This window comes from Suncus etruscus, chromosome 15, assembly GCF_024139225.1.
Source record: "Suncus etruscus isolate mSunEtr1 chromosome 15, mSunEtr1.pri.cur, whole genome shotgun sequence".
Taxonomy (NCBI): domain Eukaryota; kingdom Metazoa; phylum Chordata; class Mammalia; order Eulipotyphla; family Soricidae; genus Suncus; species Suncus etruscus.
In genome coordinates, this window is record NC_064862.1 from 6,061,100 (window position 1) to 6,087,874 (window position 26,775).

Consider the following 26,775-nt stretch of genomic DNA (forward strand, 5'->3'; position numbering starts at 1 on the left):
CATGAAACAAACTGGTTTAAAGTGAATTTCTAACTAGAGTGGTTACATTTTCTTTTAATGAGTTTTCCATTTAAGTAATTTGAGATACCTCTATAAAACTCACTTTTACAATGTAGCAGTCTCAAAAGTTCTGAATGAATTATTTGATGATTATAAAGAAAACTAAGGAAATAATATATACCAGGCCATGCATTTCTGAGTGATTATAGTTAAAATGCCCAGAGCCAAGATTTTTTCAGCCACCCAAGGAGAACAATAATTTTCCTGAAGTTCAAAGTCAGGAATGTATATAAGAATTAAAGTTCTTTCATTAAAAAATGTGTTTAATCTCATATTCCACATTTGTTCAAATTTGGATGCTGACATCATTGAGAACAACCAAAGAATTTTCATTTGGTTCAACAATATAAGCCAAGAATCAACCATGAAAGCTTCCAAAATTAAGGCATTTCTTCTTAGGGGGTTATTTCAGAAAAAAAAGTGGGTAGAATATTTAGAATATTTAAATATTCTAAAAGAATATTTAGAAAGAGTTATAGCTATTAAAGAAAATACACATAAATATTCAAAAGACATATGTGCCCATTTTATGTCTTTTGAAATAGTTGAGGGTTGTTAAATCCAATGCACGACTTTGGTCTGTGATTAGAACTGTGTAGTACTGAAGTTAAAAAGGGTAAATGTGAGGTACTGATGGTTGGGGGTGAGAGAGTTAAGGAGTAATAATGAGCTTTGTAGGGGTGTGCAAAAGGGCAGAATCTGTTGGGGCCAGAGGTCGGTCTTGGTGCCTAACAAATTAAAGAACTGAGGATAAAGAGGGTTAATTGAGGGGAAGATAACGAATCCGAATTGGGAGATGAGGGAGTAGAAGGGGCTCTGGTGTGGGGGAGGGGAAATATATCAGAGGGGTTATATACATTGTATAGATGAATTGTTTATGGATTAGGCTTGGCAGTCAGAGAGGATCACTGTATAGGAAGTCACGTCTACATATACACTGATTTTAGAGACCTATTTAAATATTATCCTCCAAATCTAGGGAATATCATTTTTTTCCTAGAAACAGTCGAGAATTAAGAATATTTTGGGGGCCCGGAGAGATAGCACAGCGGTGTTTGCCTTGCAAGCAGCCGATCCAGGACCAAAGGTGGTTGGTTCGAATCCCGGTGTCCCATATGGTCCCCGGTGCCTGCCAGGAGCTATTACTGAGCAGACAGCCAGGAGTAACCCCTGAGCACCGCCGGGTGTGACCCAAAACACCAAAAAAAAAAAAAAAAAAAAAGAATATTTTTGGGTGTTGTTAAAAAGTATGCGCCCGCGCACTTTTGAAAATGAATACTAGTAAGAAGAGAACTCCTGAATGGGGTCCAGTCTGGCATGGGGGGATCTCAGTCCCCTGGACTAAGTGGTCAGCCCAGGGGGCCTATGGCTAGCTGTCCTGCCCAGAGCCCCCAACATACCAGCTGAAGAGAAACAGAAGAACTGGCATGTGGAGTGTAAAAGATTAATGGTTTTACATATATTAAAATTTTTACAGAAGAATTTTTATGTACATAAACATTTGTGAACATTGAGAAGGAAAAAGTCAATTTCCCTATAGTGGGGAAAAATAACTAGCATAATAATAAACAGAGCTAGCAGAGGTCACGGTATTATTATTTATTCATTCAAATAAAGAGAGAACACTCCTTCAGGACCAAGACACACACTCTGATTTCTTCTTCAGTGAGTTACATTTACTCAGAGACACTTAAAGAATACTCATTAATTTAAAACTTTAAAAAGACACCTGCTCTTTCCTAATATTTACTCTCTAACCTATATAAATAAATAATTTATTAGGATTGAAAGCTTCAGTAAACAGAACTGATGTGTTTGAATTCCACAAATCCTGTTATTTTCTTCATTTCAAGAGACACTTTATTTTATTTTGATTTGGTTTTTAGATTTCAGGCATAGTGATATGGCAAAATGTTCACGTAAAACAAGCCTGGGGTGTGTCCCAATGATAGAAGTGCTCACTTTGCCTGGCGTTCAATAGCTTTTTTTTTTAACTGAAAATTTTAAATTTAAATTTTTTAACTAAAAAATTAAATTAAAATTTATATGACAACCCTCACATGCCAGGAAAAACAGTGATATAGAAACTATCTATGCTTTAGCAAACCTTGACATGTCATTATTAAAGGTCAGAATTCCTTTCTTCCCTCACTGAGCTGTGCCATTCATCTAACATGTGTCCCATGTGCTTCTAGGGACAAGAGATAAAGTGAACCATGAAAACTGACAATCCTGTTTTTATGGAGCTAACTGGTGATGGGGAAATAAAGAATTTAGCCAATAAGTGAATAATTTCCATTAATTGAGATTAATGCCACTAAGAAAATAAAAAAGAAAGAATGGGAAAGATAAATGCTCAAATTAAACGTCTTGTGAAGAGATCTGACAACTGAATAGAGTGGGAAGACAGTCCCTGGTGAGAAAACAGCAAATGCAAAGTCCCTGAACTTCTATACAGGACAGAGAGGCAAGAGAAACTTTCCTTACCCTCCCAACTTCAATACCTCTGTCTATAAAAGAAATGTACTGTAGGTCGATTAGCAGGGGAGACCTTACATGAATTTATTCATTTTAATGCTACATGTATGAGAGCCCCACAGGGGAAAAAGTACCCACTAGAAATAGTTGTGAGGTTTGCCAATTTGTATAGAAAGTTGAATATTCTCTGGGGCAATCTTATAATAAAAGGAAAAACAGCATGAAAAAGAGGAAATTATTTTTTTTTAAGTAGAAAGAAGGATTATGTGAAGATTGGTGGGAAGTATGATTGCCTGGAGGTAGTTTTATGTCGTGATGTTGCTCCTCTTTCCTGGTTGATGAAATTCTTGGGTGGAGAGGATGTAGATTGATGATGATGAAGCTCATTTGGAGAATCTATCCTGAACAAGGGAAGGAAAGTTTTGAGAAAACTACTCTCGGAATTCACTGTTTCCATGTACTTTTCATTCAAAATAATCAGGATACCAAAGCAACTCATTGAGTGGGGTGGGAGGTGGGGTGACAATATGTGTGTAGTAGGATATTCAAAGTATTCTAGTTTTCGAAAGGAAATTGATACTATATAAGCCGATTATTTTGAGGTTTATATCTCTAGTATAGGCTTATACAGTTCATTTCAACGTAGGTACCTTTCTAAGGTACCTGAGGTTTCTAAGGTATCTAAGGTTTCTAAATTACAAAAAATGATGGAAATTTGGTCTTTTCCCTAATGATAAACATCTGCTTCACTTAGATCACTTTCATGCACTTTTCTTCTATTTTTCTCTTGGAATCCAATACAGGATTACAAAATATTTTGGAAGACTATTCTATTCTGCAATTAGAAATCTAAGGAACAGAGCGCTATTACAGTGGGTAGCTATTTGTCTTGCATGTAGCCAACTTGGCTTCGATCCCTGATACCTCATATGGTCCCCAGAGTACTGCCAAGAGAAATTCCCAAGTGAAGGACCAGAAAAAAAATCCTGAGCATCTCTAGATGTGACAAAAAACAGTATAAATATAATATTACATATAAATATATATAATTCAAATTGAGTGTCTTGATGAGCTAGAAACAAAAATTACAGAAAATATGAGCAGTGCTACACTTTATTTTGTTAAAATTCAGCTCATGTTACTCCCAAATATAACACTTTAATATACAGCTTGTTTTCAGATGAAGGATCTTGAAAATACAGTAAAATTAGGGAGAGGCTTTTTCTGAATGTATCTGCTGCTTTCAAATGGGTATTTTGAAATGATTGCAATTGTCATAGATTCCCTTCCCAGAGTTTCGGCATCTGTACCATCTATTCCTCAAAGGACTTTTCACTTTTCCTAAAACCATTCTTTCTTAGCGAAGGAAGGAGCTCAGTTATAGAGAATAAGCCTGGTATGAGTGAGGCCCTGGGTTCAATACACAGCTCTAGAAAAATGAGGTGGAGGATGTGTTCATTTTCTCTCTACTAACCACCATCTCAACTCATTTTTGTGTATTTGATTTCTCTGTGATTTCCTAAGCATGTAATATTAAAAAGAATAAACTTTTTTACCTTTTTCCCTTTAATCTATCTGCTGTCAATTTTAGTTTTTTTTGTGTGTGTTTATTTATTTTTGTTTTGGAGCCATGCCCTGTGGCGCTCAGAGCTTACTTCTGGCTCTACACTCAGAATCAGTCCTGGAAGGCTCGAGGTATCATATCAGGCGCTGAGGAAATAAGGCTAGCTGAGTACAAGGCAAAAACCCTACCCACTGTACTATCCTATACTCCAGCCCTGTCAGTTCATTGATCCAGCGATTGAACCTGGAGAGAAGGAAGTCTTTTCCATCCTTGCACAACTACACAATGAAGACAACAAAAAAGTTTACGCTATATGTATCACTTATTGTGATACTAAAAGAAATATGTGCAAATTTCATAGAACAAAGCTAACCTCAACTTGGTTACTAAATATATGATGTCTTATAACACTGGATTTTTGGAATTTTTAAAATAAATCTAATCCAGGTGCATAGAATTTCCTCCAGTGATCTCCAGAAAGTTCTGGTTTCTAAGTGAATAATAACACAATGGCACATTTATTACATTTTTTGAAAGTGACATGAATTACTAGATTAGTCAGTCCCAGAAAACAGGTCCCTCAGAGATAAAACTTGAAATTATTTTGTAAGTTTATAGAGGTGAGGTGGCAAATCGAGAGGGAAAGGTGGCAGGAGTAATAGGCTCATGGACTGAGAACTGAGAGACAAATTAAAGGGGAGCGAATAGAGCAAAGTTCACAATATCTGGCATTATTTCAAATAACAGTAATTTATTTTTCTTTATTTTTTTTGGGTCACACCCGGCGGTGTTTAGGGGTTACTCCTGGCTGTCTGCTCAGAAATAGCTCCTGGCAGGCACGGGGGACCATATGGGACACCGGGATTCCAACCAACTACCTTTGGTCCTGGATCGGCTGCTTGCAAGGCAAACGCCGCTGTGCTATCTCTCTGGGCCCTAATTTATTTTTCTTAATAAACAACTGCTAAATCTAATGCTGTTCCCCAATTGGCTCCCCCAAACGCCCAACTCAAACCTTTTAAACATGGTTCTTATTCGGTCACTAACAGCATCTTCCACAGAAAGAAAAATAGGACGAGTTTATGTTCATGATGTAAGATATAATCACTTTGCCAAGTATTTCAGTTGAGTGTTGATAGGAAATTAAATCAGAATTCATTGGGGAATGAGCTCTCTGACCAGTTTCAGATTGCAGCTGCCCATACTTTTAGGCAAAGAAGAAAAAGTGGAGCTGCTCTTGGCATGGGCCCCTTCCATTGGTGGGTCTTTGTTCCAGTTACAAGTGACTCACTAAGTGACCATAACCTCAGTTAAGTCCTTTTACCTTGGTAGGTTTGATTTCCCTATTTACCCCAGATAAGATTTCTAGAAAATATTTATAAAGGATCTAAATTCCTAACTCATAAGTATCACTTTAAAAGTTGGCATTCACATGGTGATGCAATCTATGACATCAGCAGCAGCATAGTCATAGCATGTGCCCACACAAGGCTTCTGTTGTCTTCTCAGAACTAGCCCTTACCATAATATTTTAAGTGCAAACATTTTTCTGAGGTTATCTCAAAGCTCAGGCTAGGTTATTAGAATGTGAAGCTCTATTCAAAGCTACCCTCATATACACAAATATAAGCATATGTAATTATATATATATGTGTATATAACATACATATAAACATATATAAATATATAAAGAGAGAAGGTTTTCTGTGGGATCTGGGGCTTACATCCAGTGGTGCTTAGGACTTATTCCTGGTTCTGTTCTCAGGGATCACTTCTGCCAGTGCTCAGGGCTCCAAATGTGATGCAGAGACTATAACAGGAGTCAGTTGCGTGCAAAGCAAACTCCTTAACTTCTATACTATCACTCCAGCCTCCCACATCCCATAATTGTATTGTCATTCTTACAGCTGTTTAAAGCATTTTCATATGGAAATTTATTTCAATAAAATATATTGCAGCAGGAAAAGGAGAGCAAGAAGTACAAAGGACTTTGTACTTGAGAAAATCTGAAAAAAAAATCTAATTTTAGTTTGACCCAAACAGTTGTGTTTTTAAACTCCATCCATACTGAGAAAGACATCACTGCTGCTTCTATATTTTTGTTTGTTTGTTTTTGTTTTTTGGCCACACCCGTTTGATGTTCAAGGGTTACTCCTGGCTAAGCGCTCAGAAATTGCCCCTGGCTTGGGGGGACCATATGGGACGCCGGGGGATTGAATCACGGTCCTTCCTTGGCACCTCAAAGGAAATAGTGACTAGGATACAAAGACCACCTACAGAATGGGAGAAACTATTCACCCAGTACCCATCAGATAAGGGGCTAATATCAAGATATACAAGGTACTGACAGATCTTAACAAGAGAAAAACATCTAACCCCATCAAAAAATGGAAGAAGAAATGAACAAACACTCAAAGAAGAAATACAAATGACCAAAAGGCACATGAAAAAATGCTCCACATCACTAATCATAAAGGAGATGCAAATCGAAACAACAATGAGGTACCATCTCACACCACAGACTGGCACACATCACAAAGAACAAGAACAGTCAGTGCTGGCAGGGATGTGGAGAGAAAGGAATTTTCATTCACTGAACTAAACTTTAGATCCTTCCAATTGTCATGTGTATCTCTCTTCAGTTGAATTCCTATTCCCTGTGTGTTGGGAAGTACCTCTTTTCTCTTAAGTGGTACAAGTATAGTAGTACAAGAATAAATAGATGGTCTATTTCCAAAGGGTCCTATGTGTATTTGCAGTTATGATTTTAGAATGCTGGAAGTATGATACATAACTCAGAACTCCCCACAAGTCTCTACTTCTACAGTTAGAATTTATCTTTCTTTTAATAAGGAGACATTGTTTTCTCTCTATTGTATATAATGTTAATAACCATTCTTTATCAACATTCTGTCCACCTTCCAAAGGGCTATCTCAGAATCAAAGTCCTTTGTGAAGATTTGGAGGCGCTCTAGGGCTCTGGTTTTCATTGATTTCATCAATCTCAAAGCCTATCTATCCCTATCTTCCTTGTAGACTCTAACTTTCACTATCAGGAACATTGTTGTTGGACTTGTTCATGTACCCCCTCCCCGAAAAGTGTTGATCCAAAGAACAGGTAAAGCTCTTGCCTTGTATATAGCTGAGATCTGGCATGCCAGATGGTCCCCCTACACCCATAGGAATGATTGAGAACACTACAGATTGTAAGCAAAAAAAGGAAGAAAGAGAGAGAGAAAGAAAGAAAGAAAGAAAGAAAGAAAGAAAGAAAGAAAGAAAGAAAGAAAGAAAGAAAGAAAGAAAGAAAGAAAGAAAGAAAGAAAGAAAGAAAGAAAGAAAGAAAGAAAGAAAGAAAGAAAGAAAGAAAGAAAGAAGAAAGAAAGAAAAGAAAGAAAAGAAAGAAAGAAAGAAAGAAAGAAAGAAAGAAAGAAAGAAAGAAAGAAAAAGAAAGAGAGAGAAAGAAAGAGAGAAAGAAAGAAAGAAAGAGAAAGAAAGAGAGAGAGAAAGGAAGGAAGGAAGGAAGAAAGAAAGAGAGAGAGAGAGAAAAAGAAAGAAAGAAAGAAAGAAAGAAAGAAAGAAAGAAAGAAAGAAGAAAGAAAGAAAGAAAGAAAGAAAGAAAGAAAGAAAGAAAGAAAGAAAGAAGAAAGAAAGAAAGAAAGAAAGAAAGAAACAGAGAGAGAAAGAAACAGAGAGAGAAAGAAAGAGAGAGAGAGAAAGAAAGAAAGAAAGAAAGAAAGAAAGAAAGAAAGAAAGAAAGAAAGAAAGAAAGAAAGAAAGAAAGAAAGAAAGAAAGAAAGAAAGAAAGAAAGAAAGAAAAGAAGGAAGGAAGGAAGGAAGGAAGGAAGGAAGGAAGGAAGGAAGGAAGGAAGGAAGGAAGGAAGGAAGGAAGGAAGAAAGGGAAGGAAGAGTGCAGGAGAGATTATACAGCAGATAGGACATTTGCCTTGCACATGGCTGAATTAAAGTCAATCCTGGCACTCCATGTGTTCCCACAAGCCTTTCAGGAATAAGCCCCAAGAACTCTAAACCTTGCCCCAAAATGCTCCCTCCCCCCGAAACAAAATGAGAAAACAAACAAGTGTATGATCAATGTAGATGTACATTTTTAAATGAGGGAATGACATGACAAAAAGGTTTCCCGCACAGATTATTGCTTAGTGGAAGAATTATGGGGATAGAGAAAAATTTGAGATTGTAGACTACACCTATAAGGATAGATGGTTGTACCCTGTGACATATAAGTCTCATCTGTTAGCTTCTTTCTTTCCTTATTTTATTCCAGTGGTATATATAAATCAGCACAGATGTAAAGCAGAAAAAGGACCAACTACAGGTGGGGTCGAGAGGTCTGAGACAGACAGAGATGAGAGAGGCCAGGCATACAGTTACTGAAGAAGCAGAGAAAGTGGCCGGCAGACCAGAAGCAGAATTTCTATAACTTATTTTTCATTGCTATAGCTCGAAGACCTGTGTATTTCCCAAGGCCCCTTCCTGCTCGTGCCCAAGGGTGAAGTTTGGCCAAGTAAGCTCAGAGTGCTAGTAAGGCTGGGGCTCGGGTCAGACAGGGGTCCTGACAGCTTAAACTTGGAGATTCTTTCCTAAGAGTTGGGATTTAATGAAGAAATTTGACAGTTTCGGATTCAGAGTAAGATAAATCCCATTTCCAGTCCCAGTGGTGTCATTAATAGCTTGAAGAGAGATAGAAACCTCAGGCAGAAGGTCTTCAGGCAGAACTTCAAGTTCAACGCTTTCGAGTGTGAAGAAGAGTTTTTGAGGTTTAAATAGAAGAATACACAGTAGACATCGTAGAGCCTGGTATTGGGTGAGCACTCAATAAAGAGTCTTTTACAATTGCTGTAATATGAGGACTAGCCTCACTACCCATTGCTCAAATGTAAGTAGCTAAAACATTGGTGAACAAGAGGAGAGGAGAATGGGAATCATAAAGTATTGCTACCCTGTATGGAAAAAGGCCACTGAGAACGTGGGAATCTTGGCCAAGATCAACTCTCTGCTCTAAGTCTCTCTTGACAGAAAATGTATCTCCGTGCACCAAGTTCCACCCTAGTCTCTGTAGGTCATTACTGGCAAGAGGGGCAAACTTTTTCTAATTCAAAACTTGAGGGGTTGGATTAGATTCGGGGTAACACAAAGTCCACAGTATCTCCAGGGGCGTAACTCGAGGCTCCTGGGTGGCCCAGGTGACTACCAGCTTGGGGCACCACAGGGTTTGAGCAATTGGAAAATCTTGGGCTCTCACACTGCCACTACTTGGTCGGTGCCTCCTAAGCTCCTAGGGAAGGCTCAGGAGCACGCCTTCCCATTCTTAACAAGCAGAAAAGAACCTGAAAGCCATCAGAGGTAGCAAAAAGAACTGCGAAGAGACACTGTGGCTAGCTTTCTTTCATCTGCTAAGCCGCTCTGGGCTTGAGGAGACCGAAAAGTGATGAAAGATCCTATCAAGACCCTCAATCCACAACTCGGCCCTGTGCTTTGCAGGTGGCAGAGTGGATGTCATCTGTGCTCAGGATCACTCGGGATGGTGCTGGGGGACCAGATGAAATCCTGGGACTCGAGCCCGGGTGGGGCAGGTGCAGGCAAGCACCCTAGCCGCTCAGGCCCTGCGCGCGGTGCTATTCATTGTATTTATTGATTTGATTTATTTTTATTTATTTTTATTATTTATTTTTAAATAATATCTTTATTATTTAAATAATATTCTTTATTTCGGCATCATGATGACAAAGAGTGCTATTTCAAAGTAGAGCATTGGGCACGCGGCCATCGGATCCCGCTATCCTATGGAGGGCCTTGTCTGGCAGGAGGTGACGCCCCCCCCAATGCCACGAGCCCAGGGGGGGCGCCCAGGAGGCCCGAGGAGGCATCTTTGGCGAGAGGTAGCCCCGCTGGGGCCGGGGTGCCAGCCGGCCACCGCCGTGGTCCTGCCTGCCCAGCACGCGCGACGCCCGGCTCGACAGACAGACGGACGGACAGACGGACACACACACTGACCTACTGACTGACAGACGGACAGGCAGACAGACTGACAGAGGGATAGACAGACTGACCGGCAGGTAGGCAGGCAGACAGATAGACCGACAGATAGACATACTGACAGATGGACAGAGTGACAGACTGACAGGTGACAGACTGATAGGCAGGCAGACAGACAGATGGACAAACTGACAGGCAGGCAGACAGACTGACAGATGGACAGATGGACAGACTGACAGGCAGGCAGGCAGACTGACAGATGGACAGATGGACAGACTGACAGGCAGGCAGGCAGACTGACAGATGACAGACTGACAGGCAGGCAGACGGACAGACTGACAGATGGACAGACTGACAGGCAGGCAGGCAGACTGACAGATGACAGACTGACAGGCAGGCAGACGGACAGACTGACAGATGGACAAAGTGACGGACAGACGGACAGACTGACAGACGGCCAGCAGGACAGCCAGCCCCGGGCCTCCCGCCGATTCAGGCGGGGTGGCTGCGGGCTTTCCCCGCCTCCCCGTCTACTTCCCCTTCTGCACGCCCGCCGCTCTTCTGCAGAAGCGGCCGCGAGAAAGACCCGCGCGCGCTTCCCAGCAGCCGGCCTCCGCCGGGAGGGACGTGACGCGCGCGGCGCCGCTTCCGCAGGCCCGTGACTCACGCGCGGGGACCCCGCGGCGGGCGCAGGAGTTTCTCGCGGGGCGGGGCCTGCAGGGCGGGAGGGCGGGGCCGGCGGGTGGGCGGGGCCGGCGGGGCGGGGCGGGGCGAGAGGAGGCGAGGGCGAGGCGGGCGTGGCGCGGGGCGGCGCGGCGCCCCCTGGCGGCCGGGGGCGCGGGGCGCGGGGCGCGGGCTGGGCGCCTGCGCGGGGCCGAGGTCACGTGTCTGGAAAGTCCCCGCGGAATTCCCCCGGCGCGCGGTCAAACGAAAGGGAAAAAGGCAGAAGCGGCAGAGCTCGGGCGAGCGACCAGACCAGCCAGCGAGCCAGCCAGACAGACAGACAGACAGACAGACAGCCAGACTGACAGACAGCCTGCCAGCCAGCCTGCCTTGGGGGCGGAGGCCGGAGACGGCGGACGGGACGGAGGGTGTGTCCCGCGCCCGGATCGCTGCGCCGGCCGCCGTGGTCGCTCGCCGGCCCATGGGGCGCCGTCCCGCGCCGGACTCCCGCGCCTGCAGCCAGCCCTGACCGCCGCGGCACGGACCCGGGGCCCCGATCGGCATCCACAGGTACAGGGGACGCGCTGCTGGCTTGCCGGGCTCCCTGGAGGCGGTGGCTTTGCAACGGTCTGTGCATTCATAAACTGCATATCTGCACGCATGTACTATGTGCATACACAAGTGTGTAGGTGTGTCTATATGGATGGTCTGCACACATGTCTGAGGGTGTGTGTATATAGTCTGCACACTCGTGTCTTTGGGTTGCACGCATGTATAGTCTGTGTTAGAGAGTCTGCATCCATGTATGTAGGTGTGTAGCTGGGACTTGGGGCCACCCACCAGCTGCTGCTGCAGTGACGGCCAGCCCAGAGCCCTCCAGCCTGCCTTCCTTTCCGCAAGGCCCACTCTCGGACTGACAGTGTCCCCCGCAAGTCCTCAGTGGTCGGTCCCGCGGCCATCCTTTGCCTGCCGGGTCTGCTCATGGAGCCTGCTGCTCCTGACCACGCACAAGACCTTGCGGGGCGCCGGCGAGGCGGGATGCGGGCGCGAGGGCTCCCCCCACGCTCCTGGCCAAGGACAACATGCAGACCACTGCCACCCCCCCTTTCCTGCCCGCCCTCCGCCGAGATCTCTGCAGCAGCGGGGTGGGAATGGGGAATGCGAATTGGGCTCTTCCTTGGCCCCTGGCAATGGTCCGAGACAGTCCTGCAAGTCCTGGGTCGGCCGTGGGTGGGCTGGTGGGCCCAGGATCCAGCCCCAGCCCGCAGGCAGACTTGTCTGTCAGCCTGGGTCCGTCCACATCCTGCCACCTGGCCTCTCAGGAAAACGATGGTATTAAGTTAGGAAGGAGCTCAGCTCTTTCTGAGACCGCTCCTGTTTTCAGTTCTCCCTGCCTCTGATCTTCTTGCTATGCATGGGAAGCCAGTCTGGTCAAGAGTCTCCAGGCAGGATTTAGGGGCAATGTGGGTGGGGGTGACCTCTGGACAGCCACAATCCCTAATCCCCCTAATCCTCTACCCTAGGTTATTAGCAGCCAATTACTACCGCATTCTCCTGGGCAAAAGTGGTTCTTTGACTTTGGGATTCTTTGGAAGACTTTGCATTTTCTTTACAAAAATGTCATGTGTTTGTCAAAAAAAGAAAGAAAGAAAGAAAGAAAGAAAGAAAGAAAGAAAGAAAGAAAGAAAGAAAGAAAGAAAGAAAGAAAGAAAGAAAGAAAGAAAGAAAGAAAGAAAGAGAAAAAGAAAGAAACCTTAAAAATCAAGGCTGTAACAAGCATGTAGAATAAATGTCAAGAGTAGTATTGCATGCCTTTGCCTAGAAAGACATTGCTGTCAGACATCAGACACGTGCTTTATTTATTTATTTATTTATTTATATTTTTAATCGCTATGGGAGCTGTGGATCTGGTTCCCTAACTATCAGGGAGGTAATTCTGCAGACCCTGCAAGACAGGACCTACAAGGGGCATTTCCATGCTTTGCCTATAGTTCCAGCTCTCACTATTTGAGATCTTTGCTACAAATAATGAAGTCGGGAAAGCAAAAGGAGGCTTTACTGAGCTGGCTGAAAGTCAACTGCCCACCTGTTTGCATCTGAGACCTCTTTGCTTTGCAGTCATTGTGACAAGGGACATATGTTACAGGACCTGATCTCTAGGTATAGCTGTGGCTTCTACACAGGAATTATATTGTGCCTCTGTTGACTGAGCTGCAGGCCAAGGTGGCTGTACGATTTCAAATGAGGAATAAGATGGTCTTTGATGGCAAGTTCCATCTTCCAGCAGGGGTCTGGAACCAGTTGATGACCCGGCAGTGAGTGCTTTGGGGCATATGGGTGTATGGCATCAGGACGGAGATATTTGCCATGCCACAAAGTAGAAAAGTGTGTGATGTTTTTGTTCCTTCTCTATGGCAGTGTTTCTGCTATTTTGCCTAGTTTCGGATGCAGGGAATGTCTGACTTCAATGGAAAGGCTGTCATCTAACCCAGAAAATAACTTCTTCTAAATTCTCCCTGTGATGATCAGATTAAGAATTCCAGTCCAAAATTGCTGACCTAAAACTCCCCTAATGGAATCTGGGGAGTCATGTAGATCTATATTCTATTCTCTTCTATGAGCTGAAGACAAGAACTTTGACCCCTTGATCAATACGTAGGGCAAGTGAATCTAGACCCCACTCAGAAGTGAGTTTTCGAAAATCTAGGTTTCTTTTCCCGCTCACATAGGAAGAAATGTTTTTCCCAGAGTGAGGTTTGCTCTGACCAATAGTACGATGCAGGAGTAGAACTAACTCTGAAACTTCCTGGGGAAAACCGGCTATCCTTTAAAAATTATCTTTTCTTCTACTTCCTACTGAGGTTTCTAGACCACTGGAAATAGGCTCCATGCCTGGCTTTCCACATAGCTCTGCCCTGCAAAGATCTCATGAGGAGTCCAGTCATTGTGCGGGCAGGCACTGCAAATTCTGATTTCTTTTCCAGTCCTCTTTCATTTCTTTGCCATTCCCTGACAAAGAATCATTGCTTTGTCTGCCTTTATACATTCATATCCCTTCCACCTGTCAGTTGAAGGCTTCAGGATGAAGAGGTGTTCGGAAATGCACCTGAGTTTTGGTACCTGAAGGAAGCTAATCAAATTTGCTTGAGGGTCGAATTGAACTCCTTGAAGTCGCACATCTGCACCTGCTCTCTGTGTTGTTCTTCTGTTTCTTCTTCTGAATCTCAGTGGAGGTTCTGAAAAGATCACTGAGCCTGTGCTTGCTCTCCTTCACATGTCATGTTGAAAATGGGCTTTGCATTTGTTAATTATAAGACATTCAGACTTTCACTCATTTGTGGACACTGTAATAAATTTTATCTGAATAAATCATAAAAAAAGATAGAGCAGTTTCTCTTTGGGGCTAAGAGAAAAGTCCCATCAGCAGCTTTGTAATAGGATAACGTGCCAAGATTTTCCACAAAAGACTCAGTTTTTCCAGTGTAGGAAGGGAATGCTACCAAGAGTTCAGTCATGATTTGGAGGCAGGTGGGGCTTACTAGAGGGAGTTTCAGGGAATAAACTCCCTCCCACCTTGTCAGGGCTACCCTGATGCTCACTGTAAACCCATACCCCTAAAAGCCAGTGGCTGACCCCGAGTGGCCTCAAAGGAAGGTGGGTGCATTAGTGGGCTGGGAGGCACCTGGCCTCTCACTGTCAGACAGACATAACTCCCTGGCAAACTGTACTGAGAGCGCGGGTTATTCCCCCTCCTCCTCAGTCCCCACTCTCCGCCTTCTTTCTCTTGTTTAGACTGATCTTTAAAAGTGATGTAATTTAAAACAGTCCAGTGTGAGTTAATCTGTGGGGCCAGCTAGTATCCTGGGAGTAGAGGTGAGTAAGATCTCTTGCCTACAGTTTAGGGTAATGAAAAGATCAAACCCTGGGGTTTCCTGCAGGCAGGTATATTAGGGGTGGTGTCGCGCCAGTCTAACGGAATGCTTTTGTGTCCCCTCCTCTTCAGGCATTGCAGTGCACCATGGCTGAACAACTCCTTCCCCAGGCTTTGTATCTGAGCAACATGAGGAAAGCTGTGAAGATTAGAGAGAGAACTCCAGAAGATATTTCTAAGCCGACCAATGGAATCATTCATCATTTTAAATCCATGCACCGATATACCCTGGAAATGTTCAGGACTTGCCAGTTTTGTCCCCAGTTCCGGGAGATCATCCACAAAGCTCTCATCGACCGGAGCCTCCAAGCTACCCTGGAAAACCAGAAGAAGCTCAACTGGTGTAGGGAAGTGAGGAAGCTGGTCGCTCTGAAAACCAATGGTAAGAGCAGAACTTTGCCTTTTCTCCAAGGGGGTGGTTCTCGACATGCTGGCTAAGTCTCCAGCCAGTGATTTGGAATAGCTTGAGCCCATGCTGGCGGAGTCTCCAGCCAAAGGTTTGTAATAGTACAAATCCACATTCGGGTCTCATGGGGTCCTTGGAGAGAACATCCTTCAGGGTCGCACCATCCGAGGTAGCTCACTCGGTGACTGCTTTTAAAAGGGTATTTTCTGATTGTATGTGTCAGTGGCTGACTACATTGAGGCTCAGGGAATGTATTCTTAACACCCATCTGTGCTCTTAGGTGAATTTTGTGTCTTGTTCTTCGTTAGTTTGAATCATCTGTAAAATACCCTTCTTTGGCCAGTAATGGAAATAGTCAGAGGCTTAAGTTCGGAGGGAAAGCCTAGCGTGAAAACTGGTATTCGTGTTCTTTCCCACTGTCTTTGAAAATGCCTGTCACCATGGCCTTCCACTTGATTCAATGGCATTTCGTGGGTTGACAAGTGAATGGTGGTTGATGATGAAGGGACTCCATTGTCTGAGGTCCTGCTGCCTGTGGTCCTGTGAGATGTAATAGGGAGATGTATATCAAAGTTCTTTGCACAGTGGTTTGACCACTGCTTTATTATTCTTAGGAATTCCTGAGACTGATATTTCTTGTTGTCTGCGTCTGTCTGTGCGTTTTACAGACAGTGACGTTTTCCCACTAGTAGCTGTTTCCTGTTTTAAGCTAGACTGTTTTGTTTTGTTTTGTTTTAATTATTTCCTTTGAGTCAAAGGTAGTATAGTGTGTCCATCATAAACACATCCAAGCATAATATTTCATGCAGATTCAAAACGCTGCTTTTATAGCTGTAGCTGGTTATTATAAGGAGCATATGCCTTGACCAAATTATAATATATTTATGTTCTAGAAAAAGGCACATCTTAGATCCTCTACCCTCTCAATGAAAATTGTACATCTAAGCATAGTAAATACTTGCTGACAATGAACTGAAAAGATTTAATTTAATAAATTTAATTAGTACATTAACTTTGGCTATTTTTTACTTGTATAATAGGATAATTGAGGAATGTGAGGGGGGGTTTTGTTTTATTTTGGTTCAGGGGAGTCTTGCAAATCACCTCAATATCTTACTTATATTTTTGAGGCATAGGTTCTTAGAAACATGGGAAAAAGCAAACTGGGGGTAGCTAGTGTTTATATTGTTCTTGGCAATAAATCAAGTAATGCCTAGAAGTAGGTAATTATGTGAAGTCATCATTGAGAGGTTTATATTTCTGACAGTTTGTGGTTTTAACTCTCTCCTGTTTCACTACCAAAAAATGAGATGGATCTAACCTTAGAAGAGTTAGAAGCAGAATTTTGTATCTGCACAAAAGAAAACTCTGCCCACTTAGAAAGGTTGTGAAATGAGAAAAGCCTTATTATCATTAACAGAATTAACTGACACTTTAGGTTTAACTTGCTCTGTTTCCTTAAGGGGAAAAGAATGGGACGCACATAGTCAACATTTATTCTGGGAAGACAGGTACTTAAAACAAGAAGGATGCACACAACCAGTGAAGCTGAAAACACAAGTGCATCTTACAGCATTTTCTGAAAAACTAGGGATTGAGGCTCGGAATTCTTTTATTTCCCCCACTTTCCAGAAAAGTCTTTAACAATGCTGGAAAAAGGAAGAAATGCCAGCTGCACAGGGAAGAGCTAAGCTGGGCTTTTTTTTTTTTTTTTTTGTGAACACTCTTTTAAACCTTCCCCCTTCCTCTAGGAGTGTTCTTCAGAGTCTGTGGTCTGGGGAGGGAGCACTTCACTAGTTTGTGTTTGAGGATATGAGATTGCTGTGAATGAGGAAGGGAGGAGATGCCTAAAATTGAAACTTCATGTGAAAAATCCCAGCGTCTATTGGCTGCAGCGATTTCACTTGTATAATGAGTAGCCCATTCCAGCTCACCCTCGACACACCCACTGGGAAAGTCCAGGGTGCACTTCGCAGTTTAAATGTCTACACACCAGAACAAAAAGTACAATAATGTTGCTCAATTGCTAGTCAAATAACTTTGCACTGGGGAATTCCAGATGTTACTTCGGGAATTTTGTACTAGTGCATCTCAATAAAGAACTGAAAGTCAGCGCAACAACAAGAAGAAGAAGAAGGAAAAAAAAAAAAAGCCTTATCTTTGCTCTAGATTTTGCAAAGGGGAAATTTCAACAGAAGGCAGTCGCAGCCACACTTGTGCCAAGACCTGAGGCTTGAAGGATCTTTTTTATTCATTTGTTTGAATACTTAATTAGCTAGTCTTTCTAAGTGTGTAAATGGAAGCGATCGTGGCTTGCAAATATTTGTGAGGGATTTCTGGTTTGGTTTGGTTGCAGATTAACTATAATTAAAATTGGAGGAAATTTCAAGTAACTTTATTGCCCCAAAGAGAGTAACAAAGGAAATGATTTAACCTTTCTTTGGAACAATGTTCTTGCTACAGAAAATTGAGAAGTTAATTTATTTTTTTTTACCCCGAGGGCTGAGGAAATAAATTAAAGGACGTTTCCACATGCTTCCCTGAACAGCACCAGGAGGGACCTCTAAGTACCAGGCTAAGAGGAACTCCTGAGACCACCGAGAGTGGCCTCCAAACCAAAAATAACACATAACATCAAATCTGAATTGTTTGGAATTTGGGTGGATGTGGGCACAGCAAGTCTCTCACACGATGGATTTTTAACCCCCACCACATAAGCTAATAAGGAAAGATAGAGCTCTCTTTAAATGCTTGGAATTCATATCATGCCAACGTTAAACACCGACTTCTTTTCCAAGGAAGACATCAGGCACTTTCCAATGCTGAAATAAAACTGCATGGCTAAGGAGCGAGGGAGGGTTCTTGGCTGGTCTAGCCTGGGGGTAGGACTGTCTCTCAGTCCCACTGTACCAACCAGGAGAGGAAATTCTCAGTGGAATGGTCAAGTCATTAACCACTGAGTCATTACAGTGTCCCTGCCTCTTACAGAGAGCCAGGCAGCTTTCTGCTTTGTGCCTACACCCTGCATGCTCTGTGCTAACATCAGGGAGCCTGGGTACCAGCTTCCTGGCCAACCTTATGGAGGGCTGTTAGAAAGGGCTGAGCTCGGGTGTGGCCCAAAAACAAAACAAAACAAAACAAAAAAAAATGGGCCGGGCGGTGGCGCTAAAGGTAAGGTGCCTGCCTTGCCTGCGCTAGCCTTGGACGGACCGCGGTTCGATCCCCCGGTGTCCCATATGGCCCCCCAAGCCAGGAGCGACTTCTGAGCACATAGCCAGGAGTAACCCCTGAGCGTTACCGGGTGTGGCCCAAAAACAAAACAAAACAAAACAAGAAAGGGCTGAGCTGTTGAGATTTGAACCAGTGCCCTCCTTTCACAGAGCAAGCAAATACTCAGTAAGGTTAAGGAATTCCCCCCCAAAGATCACCAATACTGGGCAGAGCCAGCAGGCCTGGAGTCTGGGCTCCTGCTTACTAGTGTCTGGTTCCTTTGCTCGGTAGCTGCCATTTATTAAAAATTAAGAGTGATATTGGGGGCTGGAGAAATGTCAGTTGGTATGGAACTCACGTTTGAGATCTCCAGTATTCCCATAGTGTCCTCCAGACCCTATCAGGAGTGATCTCAGAGAACTCAGAGGCAGAAGTAAACCTTAAGAAAATACCTCAATTCCCCCAAAATAAAATAAGTAAGAGTGACAGAATGAGAACTCCAAACATCTAGGATCCTGTGAATCCAGCAGGCCTGCCTTCTGTTCTGAGTGTAGTTCTGGGGGAAGGGACACGCAGAGAAATAAGTAGGTAAATAAATAGGTAGGAAAGTTCCATCCAACAGGGGAACTGGGTCATGTCCTTGACATTAGTTACTTAATAAACTTTGGAAGTACGGACTAGAGTGGTGCAGCGGTAGGGCCTTTGCCTTGCACACGGCTGACCTAGGACTGACCTTGATTTGATTCCCCTGCATCCCATATGGTCCCCCAAGCCAGGAGTGATTTCTGAGTGCAGAGCTAGGAGTAACCCCTGAGAGCCACCAGGTGTGGCCCAAAAAACAAAACAAACAAACAAACAAAAAAATCTGGAAGTAGAGGATAGGGAGAGGAAGGGGTCTGTCTTGAGGGCGAGAAAGAGTGATTTGTTCCCTTAAAGCTGTTATTTCCTAGTGAAAAGTTATGCATGAGTCTTCACGGGGTTCCCTATGGGAGGCTAGTAGGCCCAGATTTATTGAGGACTGGGGGACACCGTGACACTGGCTAGATGTAGATGGCTGCAATCTGCTTTCTTCCTTCTCAGGTGATGGAAACTGCCTGATGCATGCAGTTTCTCAGTACATGTGGGGTGTGCAGGACACCGACTTGGTCCTGAGGAAGGCTCTCTTCAGCACACTCAAGGAGACAGACACACGTAACTTCAAGTTCCGTTGGCAGCTGGAGTCTCTGAAGTCCCAGGAGTTTGTGGAGACAGGACTTTGCTATGACACTTGGGTATGTTCTATTCCCATCTGAGACCTCTGTGGATACTGAGCGTGGGGAGGATGCATGCGGGGTACCAGTGACCAGCCCCTGCTTTCAAGGAGCGTGTGATTTTCTAGGTCGTGTGAACTGGGCCAAGCCAAGCACACTCTCTGGAAAGCACCAGGCTTTTGTCCGTGCTGGGTGGCTGTTGGGATAGAGATCTTGAGCAGAAAGGCCCCTAAATTTGGCCTCCTCCCTGGTGGTCTGTGTGTTTTTCCATTTGATGGCTTTGGCATGCTTTCCTGAGCCAGGCACTGCAGCTCAGATGTGTGCCTGCCCAGTCTCAGTCACAAGTCTGGGATTTCCGTGCACATTTGGATAAAAAGCTTCAACAAGGTCACGCCTCGCCCTGCAGGGATTTTTCTGAAAGCAGATGCTGCAGCCTTTCACATGGTTTGCCTCCACTTTCTAGTGCAGATGAGCAATGGAAGGAAAGCAAAACAGGGAGGGATGGGGACCATTTGAACGAGAATTTCAAAAGAGGGGAAAAGCAAACTGAGTTATAGAACTTAATAATAACAAAGTGATGTCAGCATTATTTTATAATGCAGAATGTATTCAGTTATTTTCCCTTCCTCCCACTCTCCCTTAGAATTGGACTGATGAATGGGACAACCTTGTCAAAATGGCAGCCACAGACACCCCAGGGGCCCGAGGTGGACTCCAGTACCACTCCCTGGAGGAAATACACATCTTTGTCCTTTGCAACATTCTCAGAAGGCCGGTCATTGTCATTGCAGGTGAGACAGTTCCATCCAGTGCTGTTCAGCTGGAGTTCTTTAGCTCTTAGGAAAAACTTCAAGTGCCGTAGTTACAAGGAACCGTATCCGAACAGATGTTAGTGCCAGTCCACTGAAGACTTTCTTTCTGTCTTCTTTCTAAAACAGACAAAATGCTGAGAAGTTTGGAGTCGGGTTCAAATTTCGCTCCTTTGAAAGTGGGCGGGATTTACTTGCCCCCTCCATTGGGCCCCGCCCCAGGAATGCTACAGATACCCCATCCTCCTTGGCTACGACAGCCAACACTTTGTACCCCTGGTGACTCTGAAGGACAGCGGGCCTGGTAAGAAAACTGGACAGCCACTCACATTTGTCACTCCTATTAGCTGTCGATATAGGCATTGTGTGTCCAGGTTTGCTCTTTATGGACGTAGCGTCTTTATGTGAAATACTTTTATTGTATTCTGCCCTTTGCTTACCACATTAAGCAATAGCTATAATCGTAATACCTTCTTGTCTTTAATTTATGGTGTGGAAAAACTTTAATCGTGTTAGTTGTGAGTAGGAAACATATGTGTGTGTGTGTGTGTATATATATATATATATATATATATATATATATATATATACTATTAGAGATACAGACTACTCTGACTATTCTATTTTTATAATGTCAGTATGAGACATTTATTTTTATTAATAACATTTGAGGTATCATTGGTTTATATCTCCTGTTAAGTTTCAGGTAGATTGTAATAGAATATACACTATCTCATGGTCCCCACCAAAAGTCTGGTTTAGTTTCCATTATTATTAATTCCTGACACATTAAGGCCCACATGTTCCCAGCTGTGAGCATATCAGCGTCTATAAAGTTAGCTGTTGTACTAATAGCTTCTTGGGTCATAGATACTGCTTCAGATACAGAATTTCACTTCATCTTCACAGCATCTTCATGGGCTGCAAGCACTGGCAACCCTATCAATATAGATGAGGCTGTTGGGACTCAGAAAAGTTTAGTCACTTGCCGAATATCACAAAAGTTGATGGTGACTGTCAGTATTCCATGCCAGTTTCATTGGATTCTGAAGCTTGCCAAGCTAAGCATCAGCAGCCATTGTGTCCAGGCTATTTAATGATCTGGAAGCTTCCTAGAAACCATGAATGTTAGGGTTTAGCACAAACCAAATCCTGTTTGTGTGTATGGTTAGATAATAGCTTCCTATAATTTAACTACCTTCCTTCCTTTCTGTGTTTTTGGTTTATCTTTATGTATATGACTTCACATGATCTCTTCTGTTAGAGCAGTTTTGTTGCTTATGTGCCATTTTCTCCCTCAGAAATCAGAGCCATTCACTGTTAACAGAGGACCGAGGACGGGTTTGAGGATTTAAAAATTCACTTTTTGACGGATCCTGAAAACGAGATGAAGGAGAAGCTGCTGAAAAGAGTACTTGACAATGATAGAAATCCCGGTACAAGGTTGGGACCACGGCACCAACGCATTTTGATTAATGCCTGCAAAGTAAGCAGGGTTGTAGCTCAAGTCTGTGTCTTCCTTGACCAGTTTAGTGGCAGACCCTTCCCCTGTTTTCACCCCACCAGCAAAAGTTGCAAATCTGGTTTCTAGTAACAAACATAATGCTGTGCCTGAATTCAGACAGTTCTTTTCAGGCCTTACTAACTTTGATTTCAAATGGCAACAGTAATCTACCATAAAAGATGGTTCTCTGGATGCTGAAAGAATTGTGGCTTTTTCAATGCATGTTTTATATCAAAAATTGTGGGTCTTGATTTTTATTCTTTTTTCATACTTTTCCTAATAGTATATTGGCTTTTTGGTAAGGATGGATATGGCAGGCACACACATAATGTTAATAATCTCAAAGGTGTGTATGTCATGGCCACGTGATTTTACCACATGAAAGGGGGTTATATATGTCAGGACAAATAATCCGAATCTTAAACTCTTGCTTTAACATTCACAAAGTGGCTCTTTTATGGAGCTTAAAATGCACTGGATTTTGGTCACCCCTGGAAGCAAAAAAAATAAGATTCTGAGGAGGGAAGATGAAAAAGTCATAGACAGCTAAGAGCAAGTCAACAGCTCCTATAGTTAGATCTGCCTTCTAGTTACTGTCCATAAATATAACTCTTCCAGAGCTCAAGACTTAATCATAACAGTGAAACACAGGACATAGCATTCAGAATAGTATGTGCTATAAGGAAGAATACTCTAGGTGAATACCTGCTGTAATGTTTGACTAGAAATTTGATCACAGAGAATTTAAAAAGTAAAAATGCCTTCTACAAGGATTGCAGCAGATTTGGAACAGATAGCGATAGTCCCCATAGTTCCTGGTTGTTTAGAATTCTTTATAATACGGGATGGTACTGAATTAACAATGAGACTGTGATGATCAACAGAATAAAGTCATATCAGAAGATTAAATTTAATCATATTTGATAATAAAATATGTTAGATACATGGACTTTGTTTTATGAGAGGCATGAACTTTATGAAAGGTCTGCCTTCTGGTGGCTGGCTATAAAGTGTTTGCCATCATCCAGTAAAAATTTTAAAATTTACTATAAGAGCAGCTGATATAAAATTATGTATGTATTTATGAATGTATGTCTATGCATGAAGTCTTAACAGTTTGTCTTTTTGGATTTCAGGTTGGGATGAGGCCAACTTACAAAGAAATCAACCTGGTTGATGACTACTTTGAACTTGTTCAGCATGAGTACAAGAAGTGGCAGGAGAACCATGAACAGGAACGAAGAGACACCCAGGCTCCCAACCCTCTTGAACCTTCCATTCCCCAGCTTTCTCTCATGGACATAAAGTGTGAGACACCCAACTGTCCTTTCTTCATGTCTGTCAACACCCACCCTTTCTGCCATGAGTGCTCGGAAAGGCAACTCAAGAACCAAAACAAATCCACAAAGGGGAATCCCAAGCCAGGCCCCGAGGCTACCCCAGGCATGGTTCTTGGGGCTTCTCGGGGTGAGGTCCTCGCCTGGAGTCCAGAGGAGCCAGCTGGGGGTCCTCGATCAGCCCCGCCCACAGCACCCAGCTTGTTTCTGTTCAGCGAGACCACAGCTATGAAGTGCAGGAGTCCTGGCTGCCCTTTCACCCTGAACATGCTACATAATGGATTCTGTGAGCGCTGCCACAATTCCCGGCAACTCAGCGCCAGCCGCCCTCCCGATACCACCAGGCACCTGGACCCTGGTAAGTATGCCAAGCCTGCCTTCAGGATGCACCAGGAACGTTTAATGGGATCTGCAGTACTTGCTTCAAAAGGGACTAAGGCAGAGCCCATCCTCCAGCTCAGCTGTAGCACTCCCTCCTTCTTGCCATCAGCGGTCCAAGTCAGACCCTTCACAGCTCATCCAGAGTCTCTCCCCACATTCTTGCCACAGAGCTGGGCACGAAGCCTCCTCGGGCTGCCTCGCTCCAGCCACCCGGACTCCAGGGGACAGGACAGGGACGAGCAAGTGCAGAAAAGCCGGCTGCATGTACTTTGGGACTCCGGAAAACAGGCTTTTGCACACTGTGTTTCTTCGAGTACCAAGGAAAATAAACGTGAGTGAAATGGGTGATCTGTGACTGTTGAACTGGGCCCTATTCCAAAAGTGCTGTCTCAAAGGGGGACTTTGTTCCTGAACTACCAGCCCTGAGTCTTCTCTGGGCAGGCAGGAGATTGTGGCTTGCACAGAGAGTTCACAGTATTTCTCTTCATGAGGTCATATACATAAGTACCTGGCATGTATAAAACTCGGTTCAAATCAGGTCTTCTCGTGAAGTCTCCACAATTGTGCGAACAGTAGCTGGAGAAAAAGAAATCTTGTACTGATGTAAGAAAACATCAGTGTTTTTGAGGGATCTCCAGTTCAAAAGGGCAGGCAGTAAATGCCTTCTTTGCTCAGAGGCTATATGGAAGTAACATAGGCAGCCTGTTCAGAGTAAGAGTGTGTCGAAATTGAAAGTGTTTTCCTAATAGCCATACTGTCCTTAGGGTTGTGCTGGATTGATGAAAGGCTGCTTGCTCTCTCGTACTGTTAAGGACTAGCTTTGATCAGTGCATGAAGTGCATTGTCCTCTCATGCTAGTGTCTGTCGACGGGGAATGCATCTGTGAGAACTGACTGATGGACGTTTCCTTCCTCTCACAGATTTCATTGCTCCCTCCGGAAAAAAGTGCTGCTACTTCTAGTTCCAGAACACAGTCCCCTGCCTGGGGAGGGGAATGTGGCACAGTTGGAAGCACCGTGTTTGAAGGATACTGCCAGAAGTGTTTCATTGAAGCCCAGAGTCAGCGATTTCATGAGGCCAAAAGAACTGAAGACCAGCTGGTGAGCCATTTTGTGAGACTTTCTACTCTATTGGCAGGCCTGGCTGAAGCCCTTTTTTTTCTCAAAGGAGATACACCAATTCTCTGCTCTGCTCAGACCCAGGGGAGAACCTGAGAGGGAAAAGAAAGGGGGGTCCCAGGTTGAAGGTACAGCAGTTATCTTCCATTCGCATAGGTCAAGGGTCCTTTGAATTTCTTTACGATCAGACATAGACTCAGACTTCTTGAGCATGAGAGTCTTAAGGGCTCCACAGACTCCTTTTGGTTTTTGCTTTGAGGCCACACCCACTGACGCTCAGGGGACCCTGCAGTGATGGGGATGGAGCCTGAGCATCCCATATGCAAAACATTTAGACTAGCTCTTTGGTTTTTTGTTTTGTTTTGTTTGAGGGTCCACCCAGTGGCGCTCAGGGGTTACTCCTAGCTTTGTGCTCAGAAATTGGCTCCTGCCTCAGGGGGACCATATGGAATGCTGGTGATTGAACCCAGGCCTGCCCTGGGTCAGCTGCGTGCAAGACAAACGCCCTACTGCTATGGTATTGCTTCTGGCCCCTATACTAGTTCTTTGAACCATCTTCTTGAAAGAAGCCCAGATGTCCTTAAATAAGCCAGTATTGTTGAGACAGGCAGAGAGAGCATCTTCATAGCACAGAAAAAACACAGCAAACTCTGGCTAGAAATGCTTCTCTTTAGAATTTTACTAGCTGGTAGGGGTATCTGTTTTAGCCAAGGGCAGCTTCTTTCTAAGTGAAAATGAGAGTAGAACCAGATGGCTGCTTGGGTTAGGTTGCTAGGACACATGGACAGTGTGCTCCTTTTTGTCTCTTCCTGATGGCTTTTCTTGGGGGCAGGAGAGAAAGTGATTTAGAGAACCAGAGACCTGGATTGATTTCCCCTTCTCTTGCTATGGCAGCAGCTCGAGGACCCCGCAAAGCTTTTTGTGGGAATCTGTTTTGTCAGAATGCAATAATCAGTTCACACTGTATTTTTCCCTGAGGACATAGCAAATGACACTTGTCTGTCTACTTTTCTACTCAGAGATCCAGGCAGCGCAGAGAAGCGTCTCGAACGGCACAAAATGCTCCCGGCCCAAGTGTGCCCGGGCCTCCTGCAAGAATATGCTGGCCTGCCGCAGCGAGGAACTTTGGCATGGAGTGTCAGCACCTTGGGCCCTCGCGGGTCAGCCCAGGACTCATCATGCTGAAGCGTCCAGAAGAGCCCCCCAAACAGCGCTGTCGGGCTCCAGCCTGTGATCACTTTGGGCAACGCCAAGTGTAGTGGCTACTGCAATGAGTGCTTTCAGTTCAAGCAAATGTATGGCTAAGGGGACTCTGTGGGGGCCAGCCGCTGTTCAAAGGGGCCTCCTGCTCTTCACCAATATGGTGCTAGGCTCCCAATGCTCTGCTGCCGCCAGAGGAGCGGCCCTGCCTCAGTTGGCTCCAGGCATCTTTGCACAGAGAAGGAAAAGTTCATCTCTCCAGCAGGACCTTGAATCTGGTAGCTTGCTCTGAGATGCTGTGGGAGCGAAGTCGGAAGCCGGGGCATAGAATAACTGTATCCATTCCTGGGGTTACTCCTAACCTCACAGACAGAAAGCCTGGAAAATAAGGGCTGCATGGCGTACCAAGATACTGCTTCATTCTCTTGCAAGAAAAGGGAAAAACGATGCAGTCTGGTGGGCTAAAAAATCCTAAGCCCTTGCTGCTGGCCACCTGCAGCCTTTCCCATAGAGGTGGCATTGACACCTCACAGTCACAGATCCTTTGCAGAAGCTTGGAAGCTCAGGAAAAAATGGACATAGTCAGAGTGTCAGTAGTTTAATGGTTTTCCTGCCTGCCCAGTTCCTTTTGGTGTGGCAGAAACAACCATCCACAGACTGTGATTCTGAGGCTGCTGGGACTGACTTCATTCACAAAGTCGACAAGCTGCTTTTTTACAATATGCACCTTTTCAAAAACCAGATTATTTGAGTGGGGAGAGGTATTACTCTTTGGGTTGTCACTGTCTTTTTACTTCCTGAAAGGAGGTTAGCTTGAACCGAGTTTTGTGTAAGTTGTGTGTACATTAGAATATGCCCTATATTATGAGG

At 44.0% G+C, this 26,775-nt stretch overlaps 1 protein-coding gene across 1 annotated transcript; it reads left to right on the forward strand.

Moving 5' to 3' along the window:
• The first annotated feature begins 14,759 nt into the window (after positions 1-14,759).
• Positions 14,760-26,195, forward strand: TNFAIP3 (TNF alpha induced protein 3). Its single transcript, XM_049788039.1, is given in 18 exon segments — positions 14,760-15,072; positions 19,387-19,577; positions 20,200-20,347; positions 20,495-20,562; positions 20,564-20,669; positions 21,667-21,770; positions 21,772-21,863; positions 23,017-23,569; positions 23,572-23,652; positions 23,655-23,872; positions 23,874-23,904; positions 23,906-23,918; positions 24,508-24,578; positions 24,580-24,687; positions 25,725-25,764; positions 25,767-25,834; positions 25,836-25,946; positions 25,948-26,195. Coding segments are annotated over 18 exon segments (2,361 nt in total). The 5' UTR covers positions 14,760-14,777; the 3' UTR covers positions 26,011-26,195.
• The last annotated feature ends 580 nt before the right edge of the window (positions 26,196-26,775 follow it).